This window comes from Mya arenaria, chromosome 9 (genome assembly GCF_026914265.1).
Source record: "Mya arenaria isolate MELC-2E11 chromosome 9, ASM2691426v1".
Taxonomy (NCBI): Eukaryota; Metazoa; Mollusca; class Bivalvia; order Myida; family Myidae; genus Mya; species Mya arenaria.
Window position 1 is genome coordinate 45303389 of NC_069130.1, and position 22300 is coordinate 45325688.

At 34.5% G+C, this 22300-nt stretch overlaps 1 protein-coding gene across 1 annotated transcript in view; it reads left to right on the forward strand.

Moving 5' to 3' along the window:
- The first annotated feature begins 573 nt into the window (after positions 1-573).
- The window catches only part of LOC128203090 (adipolin-like), a 44109-nt gene continuing 22382 nt past the window's right edge, over positions 574-22300 (forward strand). The window contains exon 1 of the mRNA XM_052904360.1: positions 574-1631. Within this exon, the coding sequence (XP_052760320.1) occupies positions 1389-1631 (243 nt within the window). The 5' untranslated portion in view covers positions 574-1388. The remainder of the gene's footprint in view (positions 1632-22300) is intronic.

Below are 22300 nucleotides of genomic sequence, written 5' to 3' on the forward strand. Positions count from 1 at the left end.
AACATCGTGCCAACCAGAGTGATTAATATAAGTTGCAATACCTTGTTTCACAATCGTTGTAAAATAAATAAGTTTATACAAAAAAGGGAGTACTATATTGGGCACGCAGTTGAGTGTAGGTTACATCCTAGGCTTTGAGACTTTTTTAAATTATTTATTTGCGTAGGTGTGTCTAAGAGAGGTGGAAAAAATATTAGATCTAATTATGTTTTTTAATTTACAAAAAAAAAATGATTTGTTTAAACTAATTGATATTTGAGAGCAACATCTGTTGCCTCATTTACGATTAACAAAACATTCACGATCCCTTTTACAATCTTAAAATGTTCATTTGTAACCCTGCCCTCATATTAACGATCTCAACACACATTTTGAACAGTTTTTGTCATTTTTGGACAGTATGATAAAAGAACAGCAAGGATCAAAATAGGGAAATAACAAAGAGCCCTTTAATAACCTGAACGCCAGGGCCCGATCAAAAGATTAAGACGTTTTACAAAAACGGTAGTTTTGTAAGGGTTAAGATATAAGAGTGCTAAAGTCACTTCACACGCAAACCTACAGTTTAGCATACAATAGGACTAGTAGGACCGCAGTATCATAAGTTACGAAGCGAGTCCGCTGATCAAATAAACTCTACTTCGTTTACTACAATGGTTCCTTCTATCTTGACAGAAGGTGTGAGATAGTTTGCAAGTTGGTTTGTGCTGTTTTTGGGGAAGTAAGGAATTCATCGGAATATTGTGTTTTGGGTCTTTAGTTATTTAAGACTCTGACGTCTGAAACTATTTCGGATTTTAATATCCTTATATTTTATTATTTAGCGTAGTCATTAAATTTGTGTTATTTATTTATAACATCATTAAAGTTGTGATTAATGCTCATGACTGACGAATAAAGTGTTAAACCTGGCAGAAAGATATTAAATAATTGTAGGGAAATGTGATATACGAATATTGTCTAGGATAAAGATGCACCGTTCTGATTCAAATGAACAGTGAAATTAAAGTTTGTGATATATTTGATAAATGGTTTTAAAGCCGTTTATTTACCATATTGTTTCATGAATCTTACACTATATGCACACGGTGCGTGTGTAATATATGACAAAGTGGGATATTAAAATGTCAATTGTTTTTGTTGTTGTTTTTTTAACTAGAAGTGTCGCAAGTAACGTTCGAAATATGCTCTGTTACACTGAAGTAACAAAGACTTGATTACTACCGAACACTCGCATCAAAACTGCGTGAAAAAATTTGGAAATGTTAAAAAAACTGTCGCGTGACAAATTATTATTATTTGATGCAACACTGTTCTGTCGATTATCTATCACAAGCATGACGAATTAAAATACTCTAAACTTCCATAAAGAGAAACAGTAAACGAAAATGTGGACTTTAAACATTTTACAATTTGTCAACTGTGTGTTTGTAGTGCAAGTTCTTGTGTCACCATTAACACTTTCAAGCGCTGCTAGGCAACGCACGAGAACACATCGGTCTGACGGAAATGACGTCACTAGCTTGGCCAGACGTCATGGCTCATCATCAAATTTCAACAATGATCACGACGCAGATGATTTTGAGGATTTAGATCCGGATGATATACTGAATTTGAGAACAGGAAATGAGGTACGTTATTTCTTTCTTATATTGTTTGTATATTTAAAGCTGCACACTCACAACTTGTCTCGGAAACAGCTCATTTTGGCATCAGCGCCTTCATTTCAGTCAAACAAGATTTATTACTCACATTAGAACACATCTCAATTGTCTGATTAACTGCTGAAAAACACATTTTTCTTAAAGCGTGAGTAACGCCTTAAGCCATTGAACACCAATTTTCAAACGTAAACATGAAAACTACGATCTGCGCTTTTGTCAGCAGTATCAAATCAATAGTTCCCAGAGATTTACGCAATATTGGCTCATTCCAAGACAAAAAATAAATAAAATAGTTGTCAAAACAATCAGTCTGTGAGAGTGTAGCTTAAAGGGTCCAATGAATAGATAGCTTATCATTTCTAGTTATTTAGTTATAGAAACATTGGCAGTAGTGTAAAATGTTGATAATTGGCGTCCTCAATTAAATGCTGGTGCTGTTGAAACAGCATTTTGTATTGTTATTATTTCATTTATTATAAAATTGTTTACATTATGCTGTAATAGTCAGACCTTACAATGTATCAAATCCAATCATCATGAGAGCAAAATATCGGATGTAATTATTGGATGATTATATATTTTTTCCATCCACTTTGATCGTTGATAATATTCGACAATCAGTTGCAATTACAGAATCATCAGTACATACTATTCTTCATCCATTTTGAACGCTGAAACTATCCGATAATTTCATTTGCAATTATAGTTCCATTAGTATGTACTTTTACGCATCCACATTGCCAATAACTACAGTTGTAGTAATGGTAGCGTTATTACTCTTCCCATCAACTCTGATCGCTGATACTATCCAAAGATGAAAGTATTTATAGTAGCATTATGCTTTGTTATAAGTATGATTCAAACAAAACACTAGTAAAGACCAACACCAAATAAAAAGAACATAACACAACGATAAAGTGTGGATTTGAGTAATGCACCAGTCAATTGTAACCACGGTCCCCAAGGTGCGGGGGTATACCAGGGATAGCCGGGGAAATGGCTGTGTGTTTACCTTCCCGGTGGCCCCGCAGTGCCGGGTTAATGCGGTGGTTTTGTATTCGCGACAAATATAGCGGGGAATGTGCCTTACTTAGGGTCCCTGGGGGTCCTGGGGCATTTGGCGGGTTTTTACCATCAGTTCGTTCCCGCAGGGCGTGGGGTTTACCCGGGCTTGTCTGGACCGAAAGTCAATGTCCCTGCTATTCCCCGGACCTGGAGGGGCCGTGATTACAATTGACTGGTGCATAAGTACTCCTAAACCAGTTTAACCCCAGTGAACTCATATTTCTCTGACCGTCCCAAGGCGGTACCCAAACATTTTATTTATTAATCGCTGTAGTCTGTTTTTGTCAAGATATGTGTCTCTCGTTCAGCGTCTGCACGGGCTTCTCACTTACTTGTTTGTATACGTCGGTTGTGACCCGTGGTGACCCATGTGAGAACCCCTTTAAGTCACGTGACTCCTCACCATGTAGTCAGTCTTTGTTGTGTTTGTGACGTTTTGTGTCTCTGGTTCTGCGTCTGCTAGGCTTCGACGTTATGCCTCTAAACAGGGTCTTCATCAAAGTGTAGGCTACTGGGCTTGACCCCCTGTTTAACAGTTTCTGGACATCGTTAAATGGAATGATTTAACGGTCATACTTTCGTCATTTTGCTGTTTTTGTGCATTATTTTTGTCGTTTTTATTCATTGAAGAAAAGTTAACGAAACGAAAAAAAGCATCAACCTGCTGTCAATCTATAATGGCCTCAATTACCAATGCTGTTCCCGGTTACGTTTTTGTTCAAAGGAAAACATAAATGTTATCACCCGAATATTATAATCAACATTCTGTAAACAGATATACGATGTGTTTACCGCAAATTATAAATAAATATTATAAACGCATTTAAACAATCAAGTAAACCAACCTTTTAGGATGTAATCCTCGCGTCTGTCTTCTGTCTGTCGCTATTCGCACTCATTGACCGAAAAAGCAAATGGCATCTGTCAATCATCAGCACGTGCGAGACATTTAACCAACATCTCAGGCATTCGGAACTCCTCGGCAATTTTATGCCGAGGAGCTCCGAATGCATCTCACTAACAATACTTTTGCTAATATTTCTATATATGATTGAAGCATTTGAATATTGATATCAGACAACATTTTTTTTCAGAATTATGCAACAGTGATTTTGACAATTCCACAAAGCTTCAGACACACAACTGATATCATTTTCTGTAGGTCCACAGTAGATTGATGGGAATGAACTCCTGCTTTGGTTTCATATGACCTGTAATTCTTCTAGTGACATTTAACCTATAATACCTTTAAACAACTTTCGGTGATCCTTTTGAAATAAATATTAAGGCAATTTTGCAATGGCGTCGGGAACGTTAAATCTTCTTTTCTATACGAGTTTATGTATTTTGAGTAGTATTCAATCAACTTTAGATACTTAAAAAATAATGTAAAAAACCATAGTTATCTACTTGGATTTAAATCCGCACTGATATATATATATATATAAGGAGTTGTTTTCATGTTTACATTATTTAAATTATCATTTTCATAATCATACATTTTGATATTCGTTAGAACGCCTATTTGGTAGTTAAATATTTTGAAGAAAGCAACAACAACAAGAACAACAGCAACAACAGTTAATGGACATGTTCTATTAATTATCATGTATGCATGTAGGAATTTAAGAAATATATCAAATAGAGCATTGGCTACCTTGGGCCTTACGAATCATTTTGGAAACCTTGCGTTTAAACCCTATGCAAATGGACTCATTTCACACCGAAAAACATAACTTAAAGACTGAAGAAGAGGAAAAATGCTTAAAAAACAATATTTAAATATTTATTGCAACACTAAATGAAAGGGTATTTCATTAAGTAAAAAAATGCAAGACAAATGATGCAATCAGTTCTTTTATCAACAAAAGACGTGACAGTTTAATACATCTTTCAAAGCTGCATGGTAAGTTTAAACTACTATTTCAAAGACTATAACAACCTATAACTGACATAAAATGTTCAACGATTGATACTTAACTTAACGATATAACCTTTATTGGCAAGTTTCATTTTTACAACGTCTCAGATTTCGCGATAATGTGCCATTAAAAATGGGAGACTGTTAGCTGTATTGCAAATGAAAGCGATACACAGCTATGTGAATTTTGATTGCCAGGTGACCCAAAATAATTTTGGTAACATTTGAATGGGTGTTATGTGTGTGCAGAAGAAAAACTGTACAATTATTACACCACCACCACCACCACCACCAACAACAACAACAACAACAACAACAACAAGAACAACAACAAAAACTACGACAATAACAACAGCTGCTACTACTGCTGCTACTAGTCCGGTATTGCCTTTGAAGCATCAGAATTATATGATTACGTTATTTAATGATTTATTTAATTATGGTATAAGACTCATCTGAATCGGATTTATATTTCTAAATATACCATGGTATTTTAAGGTATTCTTTCCTTTTCTGGATATTTCGTGCGGTGTTTGATCTCTCAGTTCTTGGATTTCATTCTCATTTGTGTGGAAACCTATTTCTATTCATATTTCTTTCAGTCTTTTATTGTGATAGGTATTGGTTTCATTAACAACTTGTTGTTGTTGTTTTTCTAATCTGTTATGATAAAATTAACGTCTAATCGACTCCATTCCTAAAACGGACATTTCATGATCTATTAGGAAGTCGTAATCTTATATTAAGTTTATCATCACTGAACGGTTACTTGATTCATGACAGCTCTACGTATGAAAATATATTTTTTTTGTGTAATTAAACATTTTTGATAGAAACAACATTTAATATCATTCGATTAATTAACTTTTTATACCCGAGTAAATTTTCATTTAATCACAATTATGAAGAATATTGTTCACGTTAATGAAATATTTAGAATGCCTTTCTTGCGTTTCATTGACATAAACACAGCCAATAATGAACCTTTTGACACGACAGGGAATGTAAACAAATCCCTCAATAGTCTTTGGTAATATTGAAGTGCTTGTAAAAGATTAACTTTACCGTAAGCAAAGACAAGGCGACTATAAATTAATTGCTAGATTTTCATCCCCGCTCGCCCCCTCTTTTTTCACCGCTCCTTAAATTTTATTGACTCAAATAAAAATGTTGATCTAGGGTCTGTATTTTCGTACCGGTCCGGTACTGTCCGGGAACGGGGTTTATTCATACCTACGGTGTTTATAGATAAAAATACATGTAAAAAAGGACGGGGAAAATTGTTACGATGGTGCTCGTAGTTGGTCATAGAAACACGTTTATAAGGTCCCTTGTGCAATAAAAAGAGCATGAACGCATATTCAACGGTGAAACAGTCATCTTTGAAAAAATAAAAAAATAAAGTTAGTGTTTTCCCCGCCACCATTAAAATTAAGGGGATGAAAATCTGGCAATTAATTTATATAGGCCTAAGCATTTATAGCGAAATGGAAGAGAAAATGGAAGTGGTGAAAAGATGCAGATAAATTTGCAAGTATTCCTTTGTAGAAAATGCAAAATAAAGACAATATAAAGCCCAGAAGTCGGCCCGATACGTGAAATTGTTTGAGAAAACCCATGTATAATTAGGTTATTTTTCATACCCTATTTTGGTACCATTTGAAAAAGTTTATGAGTGAAATAATAGTTTTACCAGACGTTAAATGATATGCTTTAGCCATAAAATAGTTCATGCATTGATCACAAGTCATGTTAGCCTGTTTGAAAAATATATCGTTTAATTGCTACAATTTCACTGAAGAAACGTTCTTCTTTACTCAGTCTTCTATGACACAAAAGCTTTTATGGTCATGAACGATTGCACAATACATCATTTCAGTAACAAAGCATAGATGAAAAATTACAATTGCATTAACTTTATCTTTAATGTGCGTTCGGCAATTTAATTTGTACATTAATTATATCAGGAATCAATACCAGGTTAAATATATCACATATCAGGTTAAATGATCTATAAAAATGGTCGGATTCATTAAACATTAGTGCATTAGGGTAGGGGCATGCACACCCGACACGCCCCCCCCCCCCCTCCCCCATACAAAAATCGACCAAAACTTTTTATGTCAATAACGGAGAAAAAAGGAATAAAATACCCTTAAAATGCACCTTTTCTGACTTGATCTGAGAGTACCCCAATCCCCCATGCCAGCATTTTAACCCGTTTAAAATTCGATTCTGAGGGTGGAGCGAATGCCAAGTACGTGCACCCCTAAGTTAAATCCACTCTAACATCTATTCATGTAACCACACCTGTAAAAAAGCATAAATATCTAATGAGGACCGGACAAAGATACACGGAACACAGAAGGCAATAAAATATCGTCATTAGTAAATTGGAAAATATGATGAGAATACAGTGGACGATGAAAGTGTTGCATTTACAATTGCTGTTTATAAACCAAAAATATTAGGCGTTGAATTTGTTCAATACAATTGCTGTTCATGAACCAAACATTTGGGGCGTTGAATTTGTTGTATTGACAATCATTATTGCTGTTCATGAACCGAATATATTGGACGTTGAATCTGTTCAATACAATTGATGTTCATGAACAAAGCATATTGGGGCGTTGAATTTGTTGTATTTACAATTGCTGTTAATGAACTGAACATATCGGGGCGTTGAATCTGTTGTATTTACAACTGATGTTAATGAACCAAACATATTGGGGCGTTGAATCTGTTGTATTTACAATTGATGTTACTGAACCAAACATATCGGGGCGTTGAATCTGTTGTATTTACAACTGATGTTACTGAACCAAACATATCGGGGCGTTGAATCTGTTGTATTTACAATTGATGTTACTGAACCAAACATATTGGGGCGTTGAATCTGTTGTATTTACAATTGATGTTACTGAACCAAACATATTGGGGCGTTGAATCTGTTGTATTTACAATTGATGTTACTGCACCAAACATATTGGGACGTTGAATCTGTTGTATTTACAATTGATGTTACTGAACCAAACATATTGGGGCGTTGAATCTGTTGTATTTACAATTGATGTTACTGCACCAAACATATTGGGACGTTGAATATGTTGTATTTACAATTGATGTTACTGAACCAAACATATCGGGGCGTTGAATCTGTTGCATTTACAATTGATGTTACTGAACCAAACATATCGGGGTGTTGAATCTGTTGTATTTACAATTGTTGTTCATTAACCAAACATATTGGGGCTTTGAATCTGTTAGATTTACAATTGCTTTTCACGAACCAAACATATTGGGGCGTTGAATATGTTGTATTTACAATTGCTGTTACTAAAACAAACATATTGGGGCGTTGAATCTGTTGTATTTACAATTGATGTTACTTAAACAAACATATTGGGGCTTTGAATCTGTTGTATTTACAATTGATGTTACTTTAACAAACATATTGGGGCTTTGAATCTGTTGTATTTACAATTGATATTACTTAAACAAACATATTGGGGCGTTGAATCTGTTGTATTTACAATTGCTGTTACTTAAACAAACATATTGGGGCGTTGAATCTGTTGTATTTACAATTGATGTTACTTAAACAAACATATTGGGGCGTTGAATCTGTTGTATTTACAATTGCTGTTGCTTAAACAAACATATTGGGGTGTTGGATCTGTCGTATTTACAATTTGCAATTATTTCAAACCAAACCTGTTTTGGCGTTGAATCTGTTGTTTTTACAATTTATCTTACTGAGCCGAATATATTGGGGTGTTGAATCTGTTGTATTACCAACTGCTGTTACTGAACCGAACATATTAAGGCGTGGAAGTGTTGCATTTATAATAAATAGGTAACTGAAGTGTCACCAAATTCGTGGGTAAATGGAATGTTACCAAATTCGTAGGTCAATGAAATGTTACCGAATTAGTGGGTAAACAAAATATTACCGAATTGGTGGGTAAATGAACTGTTACCGATTCCATGGGTTAATGAAATGTTACCGAATTAGTGGGTAAATAGGTAAATGACCGATTCCATGGGTAAATAGGTAAATGAAATGTTACCAATCCCATTGGTAAATAGGTAAATGAAATGTTACCGAATTAGTGGGTAATGAAATGTTACCGATTCCATGAGTAAATAGGTAAATGAAATGTTACCGATGCCATGGGTAAAAAGGTCAATGAAATGTTACCGAGTTAGTAGGTAAATAGGGAAATGAAATGTTACCGATTTCATGGGTAAATAGGAAAATGAAATGTTACCGAATTAGTGGGTAATGAAATGTTACCGATTCCATGAGTAAATAGGTAAATGAAATGTTACCGATGCCATGGGTAAAAAGGTCAATGAAATGTTACCGAGTTAGTAGGTAAATAGGGAAATGAAATGTTACCGATTTCATGGGTAAATAGGAAAATGAAATGTTACCGAGTTAGTAGGTAAATAGGGAAATGAAATGTTACCGATTTCATGGGTAAATAGGTAAATGAAATGTTACCGAATTAGTGGGTAATGAAATGTTACCGATTCCATGAGTAAATAGGTAAATGAAATGTTACCGATGCCATGGGTAAAAAGGTCAATGAAATGTTACCGAGTTAGTAGGTAAATAGGGAAATGAAATGTTACCGATTTCATGGGTAAATAGGTAAATGAGATGTTACCGATTCCATGGGTAACCAGGTAAATAAAATTCCATGGGTAAATAGGTAAATGAGATGTTACCGATTCCATGGGTTACCAGGTAAATAAAATGTTACCGATTCCATGGGTAAATAGGTAATTGAGATGTTACCGATTCCATGGGTTACCAGGTAAATAAGATGTTACCGATTCCATGGGTAAATAGGTAAATAAAATGTTACCGATTCCATGGGTAAATAGGTAATTGAGATGTTACCGATTCCATGGGTTACCAGGTAAATAAAATGTTACCGATTCCATGGGTAACCAGGTAAATAAAATTTCATGGGTAAATAGGTAAATGAGATGTTACCGATTCCATGGGTAAATAGGTAAATGAAATGTTATCGAATTAGTGGGTAATGAAGTGTTACCGATTCCATGGGTAAATAGATAAATGAAATGTTACCGAATAAGTGGGTAATGAAATGTTACCGATTCCATGGGTAAATATGTAAATGGAATGTTACCGATTCAATGGGTAAATGAAATGTTACTGGTCGTTTTCTCTGGAAGTTTTCGAAACGATTAGATTAGAATCCGTTCGGCGATCCCATTAGCGGTAACATTTGCGCAAACACTAAGGCGTGCTGACAGTGTTGCATTTCCCGTTTTTTTTTTTTAGAATTACCTCTTATTCAGAATGTCTTTATAACAAATGACAACCCTGTACATATATGTACTTTGTTTCTGTTATAAGTATTTTGGGTAAACTTAGATTGACATTTGTAAGCTTAAGACGTATTGCTGGAACAAAGGTACGTCAAAATCATGGATGTTTGTTTCAATTTTAATCGTATGTTATTTTATTTTTGAGGTAAGTTGTGACAACCCTGTACATATATATGTATGTTTTTCCCGTAATACGTCTTTCGGGTAAGGTTTGTTTGACAAGTGTAGGCGAAAGACGTATAGCTGGAACAAACTAACGCCAATTCAAAGATGTTTATAACAGTTTTATTTCTTAGTTATTTTAATGTTGGAAAAGTTGTGACAACTCTGTACATATATGTTCCTTTTCCCTGTAATACGTACTTCGGAAAAGCTTAGTTAGACAAGTGTAGGCGAAAGACGTATTGTAGCTAAAACAAAATTACGTCAATTCAGGGATGTTTATATCAATTTTATTTATTTCTTTTTCGGACAAGTTTTGGCAAACAAGTTAAAAACACTTTGTTATTGTTGATTTTTGACAAGTTTTGACGGGGTTTTTAATGTTTTTGTTTATAGTCTTTAAAGAAAAAAAGAGAGTATAAAATGTACTTTATACGACAACCATCTCATTTTGAATGTTTTACATTATTAACCTTCCGGCTAGCACTGCCGTATACGAAAATCAAACGAAATCAAAAGTATGTAAATTTAGGGAAACTTGTGTTCAGTTTTACTAAAACAATTTTGTTTTTGGAAAACAAGTTGAAAATGTTTTGTTGTTGTTATTTTCTTGAAAACGATAACACAGATGAACTGTATAAATCTTGAAGGACAAATGTCTTCAAAGACGAATTCTAATTAGCGAGTTTCACAGTTTTTTTAATATCAAGACAATGTATTTAAAGGTTGGATTTTTGACCAGCATTACGGTTGTCTAGTGCATCATTGATCAGTGGGTAATTCAACGCGTGGGTTCTTAGTTTAGGCCTTTAACCCTTTGCATGCTGGGTAAATTGTTGTCTGCTCAAAAATGTCGTCTGCTTTATTCTAAATTTCTTTCAATTTACTTAAAACTTTGGGGATATATTGACAGAGTGGCAAACAGCTTGGAACCTGACCAGGCGCCGAGTTACTCGGTGCCTGGTCTGGTTCCAAGCTGTTTGCAAAGCCTTTAAAATCGCCATCAGCAGCCTAAGGGTTAAAGAATACATTTGGTTCGGGTAACCCGACCCTACCTACGGAATAGGCACCGACCCTACCATTTTTATAGTCAATTTGATAAAAAAAAAAATGAAAAACTAAAAAAATATTATTTTTTTTAATTGCTTTTCAATATGTAGTTTAAAACCATAAATGTTTGTACAGAAGATAACTTTAAAAACATTATCCAATGATGAAAATGACATTCTTATATTAAGCCTTATAAAAAAATAAAAAGCCTACCTACCCTACCAAGTTTTGAAAAGAATGTTACCCTAACCAAACATTTTTTTTTGGCCTTATATGAAATTATGATGATGATTTTCAACGGAAAAGTAAACAAATAATAATCTACTTAACTGACAACTTGATAGGGATTTCAGTGTGTGTGTTTACATTGGCGTGTTTGAAATTTTAGATTTTGAAGGTCTTTGAAAGATACAAAATGTCAAAATAGGTGTCAGTTGGTAAATGTTTAGATAAAAGAATACCATGAGACAAAAATTGATAACAAAATTTTTCTACTGTCAGTTTAAAGCTGCACTCTCACAGATATACCTTTTTTACAACTTTTTTTATCAGACAAAAATACCTCATGCACACGGCACTGAATTATGTTTTGTAAGTACGTTCTAGCAATCTATAAATTGTTAGTGGTCTATATTTTGATGTGTCAACTACCTACTAAATGGTACAGACACTGTATAAATTTATCGCTTCACCTGATTTAAATCAACAACGGCTTACTGCTGATTTACTGATATAAATGTATTGGAAAACTTGAGAAATACTGCCTTCTAATTGGACAAAATAAAATGTTGACCACTGAAAAAATCGTATAAAATTAAAAAAAAAGTATCGAAGTACTTTTCATACGCTATGATTCGTTTGTTAATGTTGAACGGTGGTTCATAGAGATTTACCAGTAAAATAAGAATAACACATGCTTTCAAACAGTGAAATAACATTTTCATATCTTTTCCTCTTTCGAAATAAAAGCCCACTCTCAACCTCAAATCACACGGCATCGCGCTCATGTCCGGGACATAATTTCAACAACCTTATTTCCGAAATTCAATCCATCTCGTGAACTGCAAAAGTAAACATTTTACCCCTGGCTCCTTCATTCATGAAATATAATTTTGATGTATTTATAAGATCGGAATATATTTCACCGAGTAGGCACCAAAGTTATTTTTCACGAGTGGCGTAGCCACAAGTGAACTATTCACTGAACATTCCCTTTATAAGTTCCCGACTATTCTATGCCTTATAATAATATAAAATGACTTTGAATCGTTGTTGTTGTTGTTGTGTTGTTGTTTTCAGAAAAACGCACTAAATTGTATGCGAACGTAACGTCATTTCTGAAATGACGTCGTTGAACTTGTGCCTCAGCCCTGTATGTGCTGACGTTTGATAAGGAATTTGAAGCGGGCTAAAAATTTAAAACAGTGATTATGAAAACTGCGGTCTGAACTTTTGACAGCAGTCTTATTTATATCAATGGTTTCCAGATATTTTAGTAAAAAATGGCTCATTCCAAGACAAAAATAGATAAAAAAAGTTGCCGTAACGGCCAATTTTTTAAGGTAATTATTATTATGATACCCCCAATAAACTATTTTTTTTATTTTGTAAAATAAAAGTTAATATATTGAGAATTTAAGGGAAGACACTTACGGTAGTATATAATACCGACCTGATGCAACAAGTGCTAAAAGTGGGTTTTTGGAACCAGCTATTTAAACTTGTATTAACTAGTTAATGTATCCATTGATTGGATGGTTATATGTTAATATAGGGATGATTTTGGGAGTAAACGGAAACAAACTGGGTGTGGCGTCAATTAAATTATTACTGAACCAAACTGTGGGGCAGGGTTATGGTGTAAACTGAAAACCGGGCGTGATGTTAGTAACACCATAGATGAACTAAACTGTGAGAAGGGAGGGTTTGGGCTACACGGAAAACTGGGCGTCATGTCAATTATACATTAACAGAACTTAACTGTGAATTGGGAGGGCTTTGTGTTATCTGAAAAACTGGGCGTCATGTTAATTAATTTATTATTTAACTAAACTGTGAATAGGGAGGGTTTTGGCCACACTGAAAGACTGGGCGTCATATTAATTAATTCATTATTAAACTTAACTGTGAAATAGAAGCGCTTTGTGGTAACTGAAAGACTGGGCGTCATGTCAATTACATCAAAACTGAACTAAACTGAGAATAGGAAGGGGTTTGTCTACACTGAAAGACTGAGTGTCTTATCAATTCAATCGTGCCTAGAATGCAATTCAATTATCATAGAAATAAACTGTAAATCAAAAGGGGTTTGACTTTACTGGAAAACTGGGTATCGCTTCAGCAAGAATCTACGCGGTCCCTAGGTGCGAAAACCGCCCTCTTACTGTCACGATCTGGAAACTTACAAGATACAGATGAAGGTAATACAGACAGAACAAAACAAATCAGAACATAACATGTTTATCTGACGTATACCCACAAGGAACATAGTCTCATAGAATATAAATACTTTCATGGTAACGTGAATTTAACATGTCACATATAATACAGTCGAATTCCGTTGGCTCGAGGAATTCTTACATTCAAAAAATTCGGTCCTTTTGATCCAAAGAGAAAATCGCGCCAAGCGAGTTCGAGCAAAACGGGGTTCGACTGTATATACATGCAATATCAACATGTAAAAGGTAATGCCGTAGCTAATTTCCAAGAACGGTCCCTAATTATAATCTCATCCGTTCATTGGCAGCAATTGCAATGTGACTTTTCCTTAGGCGCCCAAAATTCGAGGGCTAAGGGCAATACCGTTGTTAAGCCTGCTTATTTGATATTGAGCTACAACCATCTTCATAATGTGTATTTTGGTGATTTAAGTAGTACAGTCGAACCCCGTTGGCTCGAATTCCTTGTTGGCTCGAACTGGATTTCTTTATACTGAAGGTAAAAATTCACGCTTGGCTCGAGTTTTCCGAGGCTTGAGGTTCAAATTAGTATCTCCGAGATGCTGTTTGGTGTCTAAAAAGTGGTGTTCATAAAATTAAGTAAACTCAATTCCTACTTCGAATAAAAAAATAATGCCGATATAAAATTTCGGGTTAAACAAGTCATAATAACTTTAGAGGCCAATATTTGAAGACCATTCTAACTAAAGGCATCACAATTAGTTTGAATTAATTTTTGCCACCGAAAGTTAAAAACTTTTAATCTTCAGCGCCTGTGTTGGAGGTGCTTCATTTTTACCTGTGCAAATACTTGCCGGCGTTTAATGCTTTTAAGAACTGTATCTACCTTTCTAGCGACATTGACATATTGGTGCTTACCCCCGGGTGAGAGGCGCCAAACCACCGACGACTTTCTGGGAGTTTGTTTGCCGACGACTTAAATAACTTTTCAAACGTAGTCTAATGTTTGATTTGCGTACCATTTCCACAAAGGTGTTACGTCATCCGTTTTTAATGCGAAGTCTTCCGTATATATTTGTTCAAAAGAAATACAAAAGTAAAGAGGTCTAAAGAAACTTGTAATACCTTTCTATTAGTTAAACATACTCAAATTGGTTTTCAGAGTAAGGTAAAATTGATACTTCTTAGCGCATTCGGAACTCCTCGGCCATTTTCCATCGATATCGATGTTTTGGGTTCTTCGTCGTCATCAGATGTATTCTTTAAAGCTGCACTCTCACAGATTGACACTTTTGACAACTGGATTATTTTTTTTTGTCTTGGAACGTGCCAATTTTTGCGAAAATGCATGGACACCAGTGATATTAGACTTCTGACAAAAAATCAGATCGCAGGTTTTCATATTTAAGTTCAAAAATTGATGTTTTATTCATTTTTCTTAAACCGTTAGTAACGCTTTTAGCCACAAAACATTAATTTTCGAATGCAAATATGAAAATATGCGATCTGATCTTTTGTCAGCAGTCTTTTATCACTTGTTTGCAGAACACAAAAACTGGCTCATTCCAAGACAAAAATTAAAAAAAGTTGTCAAAACGGTAAATCTGTGAGAGTGAAGCTTTTAGCAGTTTGAATTAGTTTGCAAGTCTGTTGTACATCTAACTGCATATTACAAAATACATTAAGTCTAATTCTCAAACGCAACTCTTAGTCACCCTAAGACCGGAAGACAAGATATTGTTTTAAGAATGAGAGACTAAAGAACTCCAATATTAAAACGCATATTAAACATTATCGTCATTGATATCTACAATAATTTTTTGCTGGTCTATAAAATTCTGGTCAGATACCAGCGTGCACGCGAGGTGGCTCAGTTTGAGCAATAATCTGTCTGACAAATCCTGTCATCGCCATGTTAAAATTAATTGCATTAGAAGAACTGTGGACTAAAATAGATGACCATGTTTTGTTTTCATATCAAATAGCCCGGATTGATATCATTGATACTGTGTGAATTGTTTGTCTACTTCGAGTATCAGTATGCAATTAATGGTCATGATGATTAAACATTAATTCAATGGTATACCATGGTCCTGGATGTCCTGATCTTTTCGTATCCAGTAAGTTGCAGAACACAATTAATTATTAGTCTGTTAGGTCTTTTTAGCCACCAGCTGTTTATCGTTTTTTTTCCGGTTTTACATTTTTTAATCTTACCCGACCGACTTGCATATATACACGCAAACCCGATGTTTGATGTCATCTTCGGTGATGTTATTTCTTTTTGTTTGGCCTTGCCCTGCTGACTTTCAAATATACCCGCAAACCCGATGTTTGATGTCATCTTCGGTGATGTTATTTCTTTTTGTTTGGCCTTGCCCTGCTGACTTTCAAATATACCCGCAAACCCGATGTTTGATGTCATCTTCGGTGATGTTATTCCTTTTTGTTTGGCCTTGCCCTGCTGACTTTCAAATATACCCGCAAACCCGATGTTTGATGTCTTCTTCGGTTTTATTTTTTACCTTTTTCGGCCTATCCCGACTGCCTTACAAGTATACCTGCGAACCCGATGTTTGATGTCTTCTTTGGTGATGTTTTTACCCTTGTATGCCTAACTCGACTGACATATACTAACAGGGCCTCTTTCGATATGGATTCATAATTGTGCTAAGGGTGTCCATGGGCATGGCCCCTCGGAACATTTTGAAAACCATGGATCGATCTGGTGAATTCTGATCGTTCTGCGGTGCCTTTTTTAGTACTAGAAAATGGACAGTTTCATGATCATGTAGTCAAGTAGGCTATACTTTTGTTTGTTATAAGCATGTGGATTTAGCCGCGTACTCGCGTATAGGAAGCTACGCACCTGACTAATAACACAAAGAGTAAATGGTCATATCTTAAGAGGAAATAATCAAACAAGCCTAAAACCATGATTGCGATTGTGCAATGACTTGTCACTGTTCATATTATTAAATAGTTTTGGGTAATTGCTGAATTCACCGAATTTTTGTCAAATCATTGAAAAGAAAGCTCCATTCTTTCAAACTAAAGTGTCATTTTTCGAAAGAGCCACGCCCGTGCTTATAAAGAAATCCGATAGGTTTTAATTGTTGAATTGATCAATGTATCGTTTTTGTTCACAGACCTCGTCATTACGGTTAAGTAATAGACCATTAATTTTCAATTAAAAGTTGACCTTACGCCGTGTTTGCAAAAGGGCTCTTAGATTTACCATGTTATTTAATGCAATGTTTCTGAGTGCTTATTTCGCCAATCCAGGATATGAATGGCCTTTCTGCTCGTATTCCTTCTCAATATTTCAAATCCAAATCAAATTGAACTATCTCGATACAAAATTGCAAAATCATTCCTTAGTCCAGATCCATAGCGCGGATATCATTAATCAGCATAATGATAATTAGACAGAAAAACTTATAGTCGGTTACTGCACAGGTTTCGCGGCACACATTAATTAATAATAATTAAACCATTACATTCGTGTGGTACGTCACACCAAAGAGCCACGTCCCTACCTCAAAGTTCAAGGCCAAACTTACTGGTTTAGTTATATGGAATGCTGCATATAGACATGTGCAGTCAGGTGCGTATCTATGACCAAGTTGGGATTACGCAGATCGATGCCTTACCCCCCCCCCCCCCCTTCGGTTTTTATTCCAAATTCGATTTTATTTGTGTGTGACAAAAACTTCGACCAGTCAATATGTCATTACGCAACTGCGTATTTGCGTACAGTCAGGACACGCCTGGCAGTTTAGTTGACCATGTCGGGGTTGTAACTTTATCATGCAGAGATAGCAGGGGCGTAGCTAGGGCCTTAAAAACTTGTAGGCCCGATGATTCTATGTGAGTTTTGGGACTTTTATAAGCACATTACACACACTCAATTATACTTGCAATGATTACAATAAAGCCAAGTAAAAAACTCTACAAGTACATGAAGTTGGAATAAACAACAAACTTGCCAGGGTTAAAAAAATGTTCAAAGTGTTTGAATAGCTATTAGTTTTAATGCATTTTTGAGTTATTTAAATTTTATCATTTTTCACAAAAGTTGTAAGCCTAGGCCTACAAGGCCTATATGTAGCTACGCCACTGGATGGAATATTAGTATTAATTTGCGCAGGTACATGTGAACACAATAAGGTGCAAGATCCATATTCATACGTCTTATTACATCACTTGACGTCAACCATCATGGGGACCCGCATATGTCTATGATAGTTATTCCTGAAAGAAGGCATATTAGTAATTGCATACTCCATTGAGCTGGGTGGCACTTCGGGGGCATTCGTCACTTACTCACGTTATTTAATTATACTTTGACGCATGAAAATACATCTACACTATCTGATAGTTAAAAAGTGACACAGAAACAGCCCAATGTAACACTATTCAACTCCATACCTGTTCATTTGGCCACGAGTTAACACTTAAACCCTATCAGTTTCATTTCAAAAGCTGAAGTAGGTGTCTTTTATTTGAAACCACGTGTAGTATACAGTTGTATTTAATATATTCAATAACTGTCATTTACGCGATCATGCAAAAATAAGGATAAAATTGAAACTGAGTGACGCGTTTTGTTTTCTTGTTATGGAATAGTTGTTTTACTATGTATAAAATAACTGTTTTGGTTAATTATAATTACATATGCTATCCATTTACATTTTTAATACTACGTCATTGACTAGTATGACATTTATATCAATATTTGACCAAAACAACAACATGTTTGTTTATATCTAACCTTTTAGACCATAAATATAATGAAATGGAGATTCAATAAAACGCTATTATAATTAAAAGCAAAATGGCACAAGGTTTAAATATGTAAACAGCGAAGTCATACATCTATGTTGTATTAAAAATGCTTTAAAGCTGCACTCTCACAGATATACGATTTTTACAACTTTTTTATTTTTTTTGTCTTGGAAAGAGCAAATTTTTGCGTAAATATCTGCAAACCAGTGATAAAAGATTGCTGACAAAAAACATCAGATCGTAGATTTTCATATTTACGTTCGAAAATTAATGCTTTATGGCTTAAGCCGTTACTAACGGTTTAAGAAAAAGGCATAAACATAAAAAAAAAATAACTTAAATATAAAAATTTGCAATCTAATTTTTTGTCAGTAGTCTTATATAATTGGTTTCCATGTATTTTCGCAAAAATTTGCTCGTTCCAAGACAAAAAATTAAAACGTTGGCATAACGTTCATTCTGTGAGAGTGCAGCTTTAACAAACAATATTAAGTAAAACATCTGTCCTTTATGATGGGATTTCATACTTTTTCTCTAGTTTAAAAAGAAAATAGGGTAACTGTAAAAGTATGGCTTAAAATATTTCTGCCTTTCTTCATCAAAAAGATTACACTCGAAAAGATAATGGAAGTCATCACCTATTTTGGGATGACTGTAAATCCATGGGTCGCACATATAGCTCCCCGCCGCAACACTAAAAATAAAAAAATAAACGTTTTCCGGGAGGGATGTTAAATGGGGGTCCCGTGTGACAGTGCTATACGCTGGTACACTACGTTAAAGAACCAGGGAAGCTCTAACCAGGGTTACATTCTGTCTGTGTACTTTGCTCTAAAAAAACACTAAAATGACTAACATTGTTATAGGAGCACTCGCCGAATAGGCAAGGCCTGACCTTTCTCTTATAAACACAGAAAATCATCTCTAGTAAACAAGAGCTGTCACAGAGACTGCGCGCTCGACTATTACGCCGCTGTTCAGTGTAAGGATTAAAAAGTTTTGGCGAAACATGGATCACTGTAAAATTAGATTAGATTTCAATGCAATACATTATGTATTTGTTGAGATATTAACATGAATGTGGTTACATGGAAAATTTTAAGTCCAATACTTGAAACTTAAACAGTATTTCTAAGTTGCATAATAAAGGGGCAAAAATGATAAAATATAAAAGATAGAGTTATATTTCCTGATTATTTAAGAAGGTTGAATAGTTGGGAGCCTGTGTATAAAGTTTCAATGCAATACATGATGTATTTATATTAATATGTCAAATAATAAAGCAAAACCTTAACCAGAATTTTTAAGTCGAATAATAAAGGGCCATTATTTGCATTAAATGCAAACTAGAGTTATCTTACTTGGTTAATTAGGAAGGTTGGATGGTTGAGTACTATTGTATAAAATCTTAATGCAATACATCAAGTAGTTGCTGAGATATCAACCTATGTGTGCTTACATGCAAAACCTTAACCAGAATTTCAACGTCAAATAATAAAGGCCCATTTTTTGCATTAAATTCAAATAAGTGTTATCTAACTTCATTAATTTAGTAGGTTAGATAGTTGGGAATACATATCTAAAGTTTCAATGCAATACATGATGTATTTGCTGAGATAATGACTTAAAGGTGCTTACATGCAAAACCTTAACCAAGGTGTGACGCCGACGCTTGGGTGAGTAGTATAGCTCTCCATATTCTTCGAATAGTCGAGCTAAAAACAGGATACATGTACCATTAAAGCGATGCTATTCTCTGGACTACAAGCATGCATTGCAAAAATTTATATTAGGAAAAATTTCAAACCAAAGAATCATGCGATCATTCTCACACTGTTTGTAAGAAGAATACATATAAAGGTGATATCAAGTACAGCAGAAAGGAATAACAACAAAAAACTAAACTCTTTTTAATTGTGACATCATAATGGTCACCGGTAAGATGAAATCATAGATTACTATGTGTTAATGACGTCATTTCCTATTTAAACCAATATATAGTACCCCATTCAGTACCCAACGTGATTGAAAGTTTTTATCAGGAGATAACATTTTCCTCTTAAGAATTGGTTGGAAATTTAATTTTACATTTTTTTCATCACAATGAATACAAAATGACAAATTGTCATTTGAAAAAAACATTTTTGTCTATGAATTTGTTTAAAATCATGTGGAAGGATACTATAAGTTCCATGGTCAGTAGGTAACCCGCGATATGGGATATTCAATGTAAAGGAAACCATATTGCGGTGGAGTGAAGCTCGAACCTAAATATGGATTCTTGCCCCCCATATTTCCAATACTATGTCACCTACTAACCCCGTAATGTAAGTATAACGTTGACAACCTGTTCTCCTGTTTAAATGTTTTATTTATTCATTGAAATATTCATCACATCCGAATAAAGACGCCATTTTGTTGTAATTTAAATTTGGAAAATGGAAAAATGTGGTGTCACCGCGTGACCTGTCCTTGACCAACAGCGGTGTTTCATAAATATTGGGAGTCGTGACATTTTTTTTGACCAATAGAAATAGACCAATGTTATATTGATATCCCCATGTGTATTTAGGAGAGAAAAAATGTGTGATGGCTGTATTTAACTGGATATAAAGTATACAAGTAAATAAAAAACACGAAAAAAAATTAAATCTTTATGAATAAACATTATTCAGAATGGGTGGAGTGATTGATGATAATGAGCCCTTCTTAATCATTAAGCTAGTTACTTTAGGTCATTTAATTGACTTAGAAAACAACCTCATTGTCTAATTCATTGTCGACGTAAAATCTTATGCAGGGATTGTGCATCAGGTGAGTGACAGTAGGCTGAGGAAAAACCAAACTTGAAGAATGAAATTGCTAATGATTAAGGATAGCACTTCATTTATACCTATCTGAAATTTCATTTGCTTAATTGTGGGTTTGTTCTATTTTTGTTGTTAAAGCTGCACTCACACAGATTGAAAGTATTGACAACTTCTTTATTTTTTGTTTCCGAACGAGCCATTTTTTTGCGAAAATCCATGGAAACCAGTAATATAAGACTGCTGACAAAAAATCAGATCATAGATTCTTATACTTAAGTTCAAAAATTGATGTTTTATGCATTTTTTCTTTAACCGTTAGTATCAGTTTAAGCCATTAAGCATCAATTTTTGAACATAAATATGAAAATCTAAGATCTGATATTTTATCAGATATCTTATTATTGGTTTGCACATATATATTTACGCAATAATTTGCTCTTTCCAAAACAAAAAATAAAAGAAGCTGTTAAAATAGTCAATCTGTGGGAGTGCAGCTTTAAGGGCTCATTATTTCTTAGTCTAAACAAGTTGATGTTCAAATTAAGAGTCTTCTTATCCATAAACATCTATTAAAACAAGTTTTTAAAAAAGAGGGTGTTTTGAAAATATCAAAATTGAATTAGGAAAAGAATTTCATATTTATCAGGTTTGAACTGACATTTCCAAATGCTTTACCCTTTGGAACAAGCCATGTGGTAACTAAGAAATATGTCAAGTCCATGATATACGCATTAGCACAAAATTAATCAAGCACAATTTTGATCACAATTCACACACTGTGCAAGCATGTCAAAACATGGCCATGTTAAAATTGCAAAATTTCCTTCTGATTGAAAAAAAAATCACAGACTGTCAGACTAAATTACTGACACTCCTTTTCTATAAAAGTTCATGCTGTCTTCAGAAATAAATTGAAATAACGAATAAGGGTAATGTAACATTCTGCCAAAGGGGGAAGTGCATTTATAGTATGTGGATGTCCTGGATTAAATATGCAAATTAACATACCAGGTCTCTGTTTGGAGGGAGAATATATGTAGATAAAAGGGTTATGCATGATGAAGGGACTGTTGGCCT